This window comes from Parasteatoda tepidariorum, chromosome 5 (assembly GCF_982258835.1).
Source record: "Parasteatoda tepidariorum strain Cologne lab strain chromosome 5, Ptep-v5.0, whole genome shotgun sequence".
Classification (NCBI taxonomy): Eukaryota; Metazoa; Arthropoda; class Arachnida; order Araneae; family Theridiidae; genus Parasteatoda; species Parasteatoda tepidariorum.
Genome location: NC_141759.1, coordinates 78974451 through 78987790, shown reverse-complemented (window position 1 = coordinate 78987790; position 13340 = coordinate 78974451). Strand labels below are relative to the sequence as shown.

The window sequence follows — 13340 nt, the reverse complement described above, 5'->3', positions numbered from 1 at the left end:
GCAATGCTATTTGTTCCATAGCTCTTTTCTTTTGAACTCTAATCCTCTTTTCCCTTTCGTTCGATTTTGCTTTTTTGCTATTCTCTACAATTTACATGAGTATTATAATCCTTCATTCGCCCGGGTTCTATTCAGAAAAACGCTCTTCTAACATCTGACAATCATTGTGGAGGATTTGCTACATTCCAAGTCAGTGGGTTTCTGTTGGCATTGGGGCAATGGCCCGTTCTGTAATTCTATTTGCACCGATGTGTTTGGTATAGAAAGATGTGGTTTAAAAAAAAATGGTACCGGATATTTGTTTGCTTTTTGAAAATTTATTATTTTTCATTTGGCAAAAAGAAGTTATAATAAAAAGCTAGACGATTGCTTTGAAAAGACAAGATGGATTATTTAATGCTATCTGGCTTCAATATCTCTGCAGGAGCCACGATGGCTCAGGGGTTAGAGGGCTCGCCTTCCAATGAGATTAATCTGGTTCGAATCCCAGCAATGGCTAGTCGATACCAATTCCGTATCCGGCTCGCCCCGACCATAGTGCTGATGTGAAATATCCTCTGTGGTAGACGGATCATGAGTTACAGTCCCCCAGCCGTCAGGCTAACCGTGGGAGGTTCTCGGGGTCTTCCTCTCCATGTAACGCAAATGCTGGTTAGTTGCATCAAAAAGTCCACCGCTTAGGCAAATTTCTCCCAATACTTGATCCAGGAGTTACCTTGTTCTCTGGATCGGGTTCAAAATTACAAGGCTACGATGTTGAACATTAGTAGTCGTAAACCCAAAAATTGGGTCAACTGTTCAACGACTGCTTTTTAGTAAAATATCTCTGTAGGTAACTAAATTTCGATATTTCAGATGCAATAGCTCAGAAAATAGAGCTTTCGCTTCCCAAATGAGATGATCCAGGTTTTAATCTTAGTGACGGCTTGCTGTTTGATACGAATTCTAATCATAGTTCGCATGGAACTGATCACAGTGCTGACGTAAAATATCCTCAGTGGTAGACGGATCGTGAGTTAGAATCCCCTTGCCATCGGGCTAACCATTGGAGGTTATCGTGATTTTCCTCTTCCATGTAACGCAAATGCATGTTAGTTCCTTCAAAAAGTCCTCCACGAAAGCTAATTTCTTTCCAATGCTTAATCCAGACGTTCCATTATCTTCTGGGTTTGGCTCAAAATTGCAAGTATAATATTGCTAGTAAAGACTATATTGCTAGTCGTAAATTCAAAATTTGGTCTTCTGTTCAACGCCAGTTATAAAATAAAATGGGAAACGAAGATCTGGGAACATTTCGTGATAGGACGCCGTTAAGAACTACTATAAGGAGATTCCAGTCAACTGGGGTAACTCTGCCTATTTCTTAAATTAAGTTTGGGCGCGAAAGAGTAGTTATTTTGGTCTCAGAGACCGCTGTAAAAAAATATTCAAGTTAATGTAAGCAATACTGAGACAGGAATGTTTCCATTTATGATAGCTTATCAGCGTGAAAATTATTAATTTGTGAAGTGACTGTTGGGCAAGCAATTTGATTTTCTTATCTCATTTAAGACCAATTTGGTTAATAGACATCAGTGTACAATGTTTTAGAAAGAAAAAAAAAGAATAAGTATTCTTAAAGTTAAAGCTAAAAGTTAGTGTTTAAATGGATTTTAATTATTGGTTATTAAAAGTTCCTTTAGAACAAATTTTAATTTTTTTTAAACTATATTTTTACCTAAATGGGCCATTTATAGGTATTTGAATTGAATTTAAGTGGTTATGGTAACTGTATTTGTTTGTAAACTATTGTGTTAAAAAATATAGTGTATATAATATAAACCATAAACCACTAAGAGCAACTAGTGTTAAAAAATATTGTTGACACAGAAAATTCAGTGTCAGGTATAAACATTTTTGACATTACGGTAACCAAACAAATCTCACAAAATCTGTTCCCATATATATATATATATATATAAGTTCAAAAAGAGTAAGTTCTTTTTTCATCTTTTTTGCGGATATAATCGTGTGGGCTGATGAAAAGATTATGCCCTTTATCTTCCGGTTTTTTCTTAAAATTTTCATCCTTTTTTTTTTTTTTGAATCAGTTGTTTGTTATTTTTTTCTTTAATTATTATTCCCCCCCCCCTTTTGCATATGTCTATAATTTTCTTTTGTTTTATCTTCTTTTTGAACTTATCTAACTAATGAGTTTACTTGCAGCTTTTGCGCAATAAATGAAACTTATTGTTTTTCTTAACTTTCATCGTGTTTTCTTGTATTAATTTATTTTGTTGTATATATATATATACATGCAACTTTTGATTTTTATATTCTTCAGACATAATTCAAGTAAGATCGTTCTGATTTCATATCACCAAAACTGAAAAGCAGCACCTGCTTCTTTTTCGTACATCTCTTACTTTTTTTTTTCCTCTAAAAATGTTGAGACCACAATATTTCCGCCGAAGGTTACGGAAAAAAAAAATAACAGCGACACAATGAATGACGTGCATAGGGTTATCCGTGACACCACTGATGAGAAGCCACACTTAAAATTCCTGAAAAACAATCATGCAAATCCCTTTTGGCATTCTTTTTTATCGCCATGATGAGAGAGAGAAAGAAAGAATAAGGCGTGCAGGTATTTAGACCGCATTCTTTCGTAACTACTGTCGCAGTGTGGATTCCTCTTATACGTAACTGTCACTGTCACGGACAAGAAATACCATTTTTTTTTTATTTGAACAATTAAAAGCACTAATGGAAGATAGGCGTGACGTAGTCCATCCTGGACATATCTTAATTATAAAGGTGAGAAATTAAAAGCTGAAAGAACAAAAACCGAATCACCCAGTGGAACAAAATATTCGATATTTAAATACCATGGAGTTGATATTTGTATATGATATCGGTGCTGCGGTTATAAATATCAGCATTAAAATACGAGACTGATATTTAGAGAGTATTATTTTTCAGAATGTAGAGAAAATATTCGAACCATTAAAAGGGACTAATGAAAAATAGACGTGATGTTGGCCATTCTAAACATATATTAATTATCAAGGAAAGAAATTAAAATCTAAAAGGACAAAAACTGAATCAACCGAATGGAACAAAATATTCGATACCATGGAATTGATATTTATGTATGATATTGTTTCCGTGGTATAGAAATATCAGTATTAAAATACGGAACGGATATTTAAAAATAATATTTTTCAGAATTTAGAAAATTTATTTAAATAATTTAAGGTATTAATAAAAGATAGACGTTACGTGGTCTATTCTAGACATACTTTAATTATCAAGGTAAAAAATTTAAAGCTGAAGGGACAAAAACCGAATCACACAGTGGAACAAAATATTCGATATTTAAATACCATAGAACTGATGCTTTGTGCACAATATCGGTTTCAAGGTATTTAAATGTTGGTACTAAAACAGGAAACTGATATTTAGATATTAATTGTTCAAAATACAGAACAATTATTTAAAAAATTAATAGTAGTAATAGACATGGCATGTCTCCACACTGTTTTTTATAGGTATCCGATTAGACCACTAGGATGGTAAATCAGTTTACGAAAGAACCATTTAATACAAAATCTATTAAAAATTCGAAAGTGGTAGCAAATATATGTCTAAAAATTTGCTTAATTTATGAACATTATTGGTTTGTCTTATTTACTTGTCAACCACTGCAGATTCAATTCTCAAATATATATGATAAATTTCTCTTCAATACTTTTAAAGTAGAATTTGGGTTCATGCACACAACTGGTTTTTCTTTTCAAATTTGAGGAGGAGAATGCATGTATATATAATATATAGAGCATAGATAAAGCAGAATATATAAAGCATATTTTACATAAGAAAAGGAAGTTTTTTAATACTGCTCTACCTTTCAAATTTAATTCGTTTTAAAATGTTTAAGCTTATTTTTAAAATACTCTAGTTCTACTAATAAAAGCTAAAATGGTTATTAAAAGTTATTTAAAAGTTTCAAGGTTTAGTTTTTTAAGTATAAAGTCATAGATTTGTAATCAAATAAGTAAATAATTAAAAAAATATTTTGTTAAAAATTTTATTCATAAAAGATTTTTTCGCTGGAATTTGAAACGCATCCCAAATTTTTCAAAACATTTGCTCCTCAATTTAATAAACCTTTATTTTTCGAATTTCACGTTTGAGCGAATTTTTCTAGTTCTCCAACTGAAATGGAGGCAAAAAAACTCTTATTGAAGGAATATTTAATCCAAAATTTACAAATAAAAGCAAAAATTAAGAAAATTCAATTTTTTTTTCTTTTTTGATTAAGTTGATTTTTAAAGCTTTATTCTCAGTCCTGAGATCTCTAAAGATGCGACGATAAAATTACAAAAGAGAAAAGTTAAATTGTTTGTTTATCAATAACACGCACAACCGAAATTCAAGAATTTTTATTTTTAAAAAACAAATTCTACTTATTTTTTCTGGCAAATTGCACAAGTGTGCTTTAGCTACTAGACCTTGATATCATTCGATATGTAAACATAAATAACAGAAAGTTGCTTATGAGAAAAATTATTGCATAATTGGACAAAAATACAGAGGTGTAAAACATAGTCACCGTACTGGATACATTTTATATTATGTGAAACAATCTTGAAACCAATTTTACAAAAATATAATTAAAAATTTTTTCAAAGAACTGGAATTCAAAGCTCAAAGGTACATTCATACACTGTAAAAAACATTTGTTAAATTTAAGGTGGAAAAAAACTGCCAGCTAGTGGGCCAGTAAAAAACCATTCTTTTTTCTCCCAGAATCTTGTTATTTAAAAACAAATATCTATTTTTTCAGCAGATAAATACTGTTATTTTAACAAACGCACTCTACAAAATAACTTTATCGACATTATGCACGGTGCAAGCCGAGAGCAACAATTGAACGACTTGTCGACGCAGGGATTCAAACCAGGATCACCACATAGTAATACAAGAGCTCTGTTCCTTAAGCTACAGCAGCTCTAGGTTCTCAATTGAGACACTAAAGCTGCTGTAGATATGTTATGGTATTATGATAAGTATATTATGTAGTTAGGTATATGCTGTAGGTGTATGCTTTTTATCATATTAAAATGAAGAAAAATCGTCTAACTGTTTTTTTTTATCTTGAAAGTCTTCCTTATTGAAATAATATACAGTTGTAAAAATGTTTGAAACTATAGTAGCCCATCAGTATAAAAATGTTTGGCAATTTAACTTACCAAAAGCCTATATCTAAAGAAATATAATAAGACATAGTATCAATTTAACAATGAAATCGAATCGCAGTTTTACTTATATAATGTTCAAAACCTTAAAATTATTGTTGAAAAATAAGAGCAAGTATAAAAAGTAATCGTAAAATGATTTGAGAAAATGTAGAGTTATTCTACGGTAAACGAAAACTAGACGCAAATAAATTTGCAAGTATGCAAATGAAGGAAATAATCCCAGATATTACAAATAAAATTTTGATTCCTGATTAATTCATTAAATTGGGATCAGAATGTATTATTTAATAAGATAAATAATGACATGTTTATCTTATAAATATACATTTATTAAAAAAAGAGACAAAAGATTTCGCATAAATGTATAAGAATATAATTTAACAGAACATTACAGGCTTCGTGCTATTTACTATTGGTTAAAAATTCATAAATATTAAATTTCGTTTTACAAATTACATGCATATAAGATCATTTTAAATTCTGATAAACAACCCAAAATGTTTGATCTATCACGTGGCCTATCTATTATAAACAATTTAACATAAAAACGAACTTGAAAAAAATATGATAGAGGCAAAAAAAAAAAAAAAAACAGAGCGTATTGTAGCCTGTTTGGTAATCATAGCTCTTCTTTAGACGAAGATGAGCGCTATTTGTGCAAAAAAATAATAATCTTTTATTCGATTGAAAGCGGTGGCAGCAGTTAAAAACAAAATGGAAGCCAAGTGCACGCCCATAATGTCACGATTATTGAGTAGATTTCTTCAGCACAATGGCAACGAACTTCCGGGTCTACAATATCAAGGGTTGGGGGGAAAAAACCTCCAAATATAAACGATTTTTTTTAATCTTATTAGTTTACTTAGTTTTTTCAGATTCTTGTCAAGCGGTTGTACACCTGAAAAGATGAGGTCAAAGTGTATTATTTCGTGTATCATATCTAAATTGATTCGTTCTCCTTGACTGTAATTAAATAGTTTTTACAGTTAAAAAAAATGCAATGGTTGAATGTCAAGGGCGTCGGCTGTTAAGAGATGATGTCCGAAAATAAAGGTTTAAGGGTAACGATTATAAAACTAATACTGTGATAACATGTGAACCGTAACATAACAGGTTTGCTGAAATTTGAAGGAATTGTCGAATTATCTACCTTGAAGCTTTTCAAAAAAATTTTTTACATTAATTTGATCAATAAAGTAACACGAAATGGGTTTTAAGGTATTTTCTTTAAAGGTAAGAGTAATAACACTTGAGAGTAGAATACTTTTGGCTAGTCTTTAAAGTACAGAATTAACAAGAAGTAAGTTTCCAACTTCAGAGAACTCCAAAAAGCTTTCTATTATTCCAAATGAAATAAAATGAGAATGACTGACAATTCAATTAGTGTGCTTGAAATAACTTGATTAAGAGTTTTAAAGATAGATAGCGTAGTAAGACAAATTGGTTTTTACATTCATTAAAAATTTGAAACATCATTTGCGTAACAGCTCAACCGTATACAGCATAAACGTGTGGGACCGATTTCAACAGAACTTTTTAATTCTCTAAATGGAACGAATTTACATAGCGCTACATTTCTTGTTTAAAGTTTTTTGAGACTGTTAACTTTAAAGTATTTTAAGCCCGAAATTTTATCTACGAACAGCTAGTGGTGGAAAATAAAGCAAGTATTACGGTTAACATAAAGCAAACGCAAAGCAAAATCACTCTATTTCCTGCAAGAAATTGCATCTTAACATTTTTGCTTTTTGACAGAGGGTCACATTTCACATTAACATTTATTATAATTATTATTATTATTATGTTACTTATTCTGTGCTTATATCTTCTGACTCCAATGAGCGTTGCTTATGATCATGCTTGTGTATGATAAAAATTGACTTATTCATTTTTGTATTGTACCAAACTATGTTTAAATACAATTTCATTAAAATTGTATAGTAGTTCTAACATAAATGGAAGGAACCTGAATAATCACTTAGTTTTGTTTACCAGTGTATTTTAATTTTAAAAATTTAGAAGCTATCCGAAAAATTATATGGAGGAAAGAAGCTGTTTCTCAAACAAATAATTTATTGCATGAATAAATACTTTTATGACTGAATGAATGATTTGTGAGATGAATTAAAATTTTTATAATAATACATAAACATAAATCAGGAATATAACTTTTCCTTAAATTTTTTGACAGTTTTGATTGTACTAAATAATTGCTCCAGCAAGTATAATAGTACATACGATCCCCTTGATGGTCAGGATAACTATTGACTGTTATTGGCAACTTCATACGTTAAAACTTTGTTCGAAAAAACATTTCTTACATCTGTCAAAGAACTGAAAATTGTCTTAAATTGGAACCAAAAAATAACCGGTATTTATAAACAGGAGTTGCAAGATTGATTTGGTAAACTTAGTACATTTCCCGAGTGTGACTAAAAATTGAAAATATCTCTATCTTAGAACCAAAAATATCGTTTATTTATGAACAGCGTTTGCAAAGACAGTGAGCTTATAGTACATTCTCCGCGACTGGCTAAAAACTGAACATTTTTCTACCTTTGAACCAAAAAATATCCTGTATTTATTAGCAACGTGGGAAGGGTTAATTCAAGGAACTTATAGTACATTCCTAGTCTGGCTATAAACTGGAAATTGTTCTATTTTAGAACCAAAAAATAACCGGTAATTATAAACATTGCGTGTAAGTTTGGGAGGAATTTATTAAAGGGAGGTAAAGAACAACGGGGCCCACCCTTATCGAACAAGGATCAAAACATTTACCTGTCATTCAGTCATACTAATGTCAAGTTTATATAAACAATCAGGCAATAAATATATGACTCACCTTTAAGTTTTCTAACTTTGGCTATGCTAGGCTTTCCACTGCGATATTTATCTTCAATCATAGTCACATAACTACATGGAAAGTCATCCACGTTCTCCAGGTCATAAAACTCCGCCCTTCCGTACAAGAGAGTGTCAATTTCTTCCTCTAGTGTGCAATCAACAGAACCAGCTTCTAGCTGGGACCTTAAATTGGCACACAGAGGATCTTTTAGGATGGACTTAGATTGCATTTTAGGACCATTTTGTTCTCCAGAAACATCGGTAGTCCGGCCTGATTTTTTATCCTTATCGGAAACACTATCCGTGGGGTTTAAAGTCGAAACTTTTACATCTGTGTTGAACCGAACGGTTTTTGTGTAACTGGGGTGAGAAGTTTTTTCTACCGAAGTATCTGAGTAGCACTGATCAGGTACGGGATTTATCGCACTACTATCTTGCACTTCTTGCCGCCTTTCTTTATGAGCAAACAATGAATCGGAGTTCGAAGATTCGCACTTCTGGATGGCACTCAACAAAGACTGTCGAAGGTACATAAGGTGGTCTAAATTGACATCATAGAGACTGGAGTCAGATCGCCTGGAGCCAGGAGGCTCTCTCATAGGCGAGATATGTCCCTGACGACTTATGACTTTAGTGCCCATCATGATTCGAGGCTTTGTACTTCGGCTTTGAGGTGAAGAGTTTGAGTCCGTGTAGAATTCATTGAATGTATTGGATTGACCAACAGCATCCGGTCCATAAACAGATGGATCTGGAATCTCAGGTGTTGGACATAGACTCTTGTAACCACTATCTATTGAACTAGAACCCGCGTAGCCAATAGAATCCCTATCTCCTTCGGGATTGCCAGATGATTTAACTGTTTTTTCAGTTGGCTCAGTCAGATCATAGTAATCATCCGAATCATCAGGGGGATCGTATGTCAGGACACTGATAGTGTCCAATAGGGGATTTGACGAACATATCGATGCTGTTTCGTCAAAGTCATTGGACGACAGCGACGTCGCACGCCGTCTATTGTTGCGCGGGAGTGTAGAATATGGATTCTGTTGGTAAATTGAAGGTCCATAGATGCGCTGGTGTTTACCAGAGCTCCTTCTCGAACGTGAGCGTGACACGTCGTACTGAGAAGATAATTCCGTAAGATCTCCTCTACTTCCATGACCGATTTGATCTACCGCACTCACATCAATTCCCTGATCCTCATCACCGTGTGTCTGGAGGATACTTTTACTGGAATGAGATGGCTTTGGTCCAACGATTTCCTCAAAGATTGCGTACATCTGGCACATAGGAAGATGGGAATCATTCCTTTCTCATACTGACTATCTGGAAGAGAAAAAAAAAGATTTAGATGTCAATAATATACTACATGGTAAAATTACTTTTTATCACTTCAATCAAAGATCAGAGGAGCTCCAATCATCCAAATCAAACAGATTCAAATTCAGTTCATGCAAATGAGAAATTGGTAAGAAAAGAAATGCTTTAGGATGAGAATAACATATCTTATTTATCGCATTGAATTAATTTCATGACTACGAAAAAGAAAAAAAGACATTTTTGCAAAGATGAGGACGTTTTATAAATCCATACCTGCCAACTTTTACGCATTTCGCATAAAATTTTATTTTTATATTTAAAGTGGTATTAAATATATAAAAAAAAATTTCTTTTATAAACTTATATTTTAAATTATTTTGATCACCACTATTCTTAAAAAAATTAAGCATGTATGTTAATATGCGTTACTGATATGGTTGTCAGCTGAAGCTCTTTCAAATACAACGTATTTCATTTTACTTACAATTGAAATTTTAATTCCATTTTACTACCACTGGGAAAAATCATTATGGAAGGGATCAAAAGTTATCAGGTATGTAAATCCTATGTTTCTTGTTTGCCATGAACATTCATAACCAGACATTTTTTAATAGTTTTATATTTTTCAAAAGCAATCTTAAAAGTCAACCATATATATGAATACTACAATTTTTTTTAAAAAACTAGATTGTTTTTAGTTCTTTTTTCCCCCAGGTGATCTAAATAGCAGTTTCATGATTTAGATGATAAGATCAAAGAATTAATCGACTAATTTAAATTCAATATAAAGTTCAATAACAAACTGTTTTTCTATAAAAAAAATGTTTTTTAATTTTTTATATTCTCAAAATAATCCAGATACTCCGTGATTCGCACGATTTAATTTCTGATATTTGAAATGTGACACTATTACAATTATTTTTAAATCATATGATTTTTTTCAAGTGCTTTTTTTTAAAAATGATTTGAATAGTCAACGAATTGGATGAAAATATTAAAAATTAATTGAATTTCAACATTATAACAAAGACCTTTTTATAAAAGCATTGGGGATTTGCTTAGTATTTTCTTTAAGTAGTTCAAATAGTCGACGATTTGAATGATAAGATTTCAGAAAATTGAGGTTCAACGATATTAAAAATTGTTTTTTAAAATTAATGCATTGATAAATTCCGATTTCAAATTGCAGTTACCTTTATTATTCCCTAGCAATAGAAATTGACTTTGAGCACAGACTTTATATCTAAGAAAACAACACTAGCACAATGTACCTTTATTAGATATGTTTCAAACAGATATAATAACAACAAATAAAATTTGCTAAAACGAGTTCTTTGCTCCTTGCTGTGTGTCAATTAAAGAGTTTTTCATTGATTTACTCGTACATTAAACAAATGCAGTTTCCTGCTAAACCGGTCATTTAGTTCTAATCATGATCACGAGAAAGAAATTTAAAATCTGAACATTTAGGCTTTTATTTCTCGTTGCATTGTTTTTAGCTGGCTGTGTGCGGTGATTCGTATTAATTTAAGTTCTTTGTAATATGAGACAATAGCGATTCCATTAATTCTAAATCATCAGCTTCTGAAGAAAAAAAAACGGATTGACCGTTAAATTGAATCTTGTTATTATTTTTTAAAGAAATAACTAGAGGCCTCCACTAGTTAAAACTTCTATGAATGATTCGCAATTACCATTGTGTCCTTCTTAAAATCCGATGTAAAAGCAAAGAATATTCAGTTTATAAAATATATAATTATTATAATTTTAGTAACGGCATTTTATTTATAATCTTAACGAAATAAATGAATAAGTAGATTTGACGAATATTTTCTGTACTTTTGTTTAAAAAAAGAAAATAATAATTTTGAAAGTCTGACACAATAAGAAGAAATTAATTAAGAAATAATTTTACTCGTTAGCGAGGCATATATCATAAATACAGCTTAAATAGAAAATAGTCTCTATTTCTCTTAAATTAAGTTTTCATGTTTTTAAAAATTTCAACATATTTGTTAAAATTTGCAGTTGGCAACATCTGCTCTCTCTCTCTCTCTCTGTCTCACTTGTTTCGCCAAAAAAAAAAGAATAAAACACTGAAATTATAATAACTTTTCAACAAAGTTGAATTTAAAAATATTAAAAAAATAAGTGACAGAATCGAAAGTTCATTTTTTTTTTATTTTATTGTACTTGTACATTTTTTTACTCATTTTCTAATTTCAGAATTCTTAAGTTTTTGCGAAGCAATGTAAAATTTAACGTTAAGTTGAACATCAAAAACAGCAATGGCAACTTCTTTTGCAATGTTTTCTTTTTAAATAGAAAAACAATAAAAAAATAATTTCTTGATTTTCACTTTTAATTTCATAAAAATGATCTTATTTAAAAAATATATATATTATCTTGTATGATGTAACAATTTATAAGTACTTTCTATTTACACCAAATTTTCCGATTTTTATTTCAATAAACCTTTTGCCCTCGTTAATTAATCCAAATCTTTTGAAATAGTAATCTAAATCTTTTGCATTTATTAAAAATGCTACATTTTTTTAAATATTTTTAAAAAAACAAATAAATAGTTGCAATGTACTTATCCCTTTTCATATTTTAGTCTAATTTAGTACATTAAGAATAATAGAATATTTTATGAAAAAAAACTATTTTTGATAGTATAGTTTCATAAGAATATAATTAACCACAATGACACTTTTTAAAAAATAATAACAAAGTTTTCCTACCGTTCATTTTTGTGCACTCTACGATAACATTTTATGAACAAAACTGAATAAAAATGATTTAAATGTGATAAACGGAAAAGAAAATGAGCTCTTACTCAACAACAATAAACCTTACAAGGACGCCCCGAAGTTAATAGCGCTATGCGTGACTTTCTGAGAAAGCCTAATAAAACAAACATGAATTTCTTATTATTCATAATATACTTAAATAATCTTAATCTAATTACTTAAGAAAAGTCGACAGCGCACTAAAAATACTTTTTTAAGCATCTACAAACAATAAAGAGAAAATTCAAGTGATCTAGTGATAAGATTTTGATAAATAAAGTGGCATGGATTAAAAGAGCTATTAAGAGACAATATTTTTTTTTTGTAACTTCAAACCGTGATCATAGAAAAAACAATTAAGTTTGATATGAATTGATTGTAAATACAAAATGATGATCGATTGATGAGCGTTAGCTAATTGCTCAATAAAGCTTTTTTTGGTTTGTTTGTCATTTTATTTATTGTTACAGTGGGGAATATAAAAAGTTGATATTTACTGCGTGTGTGTGTTGATAAAAGATTTTTTAAGGACTTAATGTTTATAGTTTTATTACTTTCATGCATAGAATATTTAAAAGGGATCAATTATGAGGTTGATAAATTAATGATATGAAGTATTTTATTTTTTATTAAAATATGATTTAGCAGTATTCAGCCTTCTGATAGTTTTCTTTAATAGTTTGATCACTTTGAGCAGTTCGGTAACTTATTTTTTTAAGAAATGCTCTTTTTTTTAATTAAAATGGTGGCAACTTGCTCAAAAACACTGAAAACAAATTTTAATTAGCTAAAATAATAATAATAAGTTACATTTTCAAATGTTTACATGTTCTGGAGTGCTTTTTTTAAAACTTTTTTTTGTGAAAACACTCTTTAAAAAATTGTGTTCTATTGCTATTGTAAATACATCTTATTAAATTACTGTTCTTCTTGAAATTTATAACAATTGTAGACAAACTTTTGTGACAAAACAAACAAAAAAGTACAGGTGTATATTAACTTTTGGAGTTAGAACTGTACGATTGACTTCATAAATTTATTGACAGTACAAACAGAACAATACAGATAAATACTAACTATTCTGCCAAAACATAAGACCTTGAAAAAATGAATTTTAAAAACAGTCAAACTTCCG

General features: G+C 30.4%; 1 protein-coding gene across 1 annotated transcript in view; it reads right to left on the bottom strand.

Moving 5' to 3' along the window:
* LOC107450885 (uncharacterized) overlaps positions 1 to 13340 on the bottom strand; it is a 65286-nt gene that overhangs the window by 21722 nt on the left and 30224 nt on the right. Inside the window, exon 2 of the mRNA XM_087164372.1 lies at positions 8089 to 9419. Within this exon, the coding sequence (XP_087020498.1) occupies positions 8089 to 9382 (1294 nt within the window). The 5' untranslated portion in view covers positions 9383 to 9419. The remainder of the gene's footprint in view (positions 1 to 8088; positions 9420 to 13340) is intronic.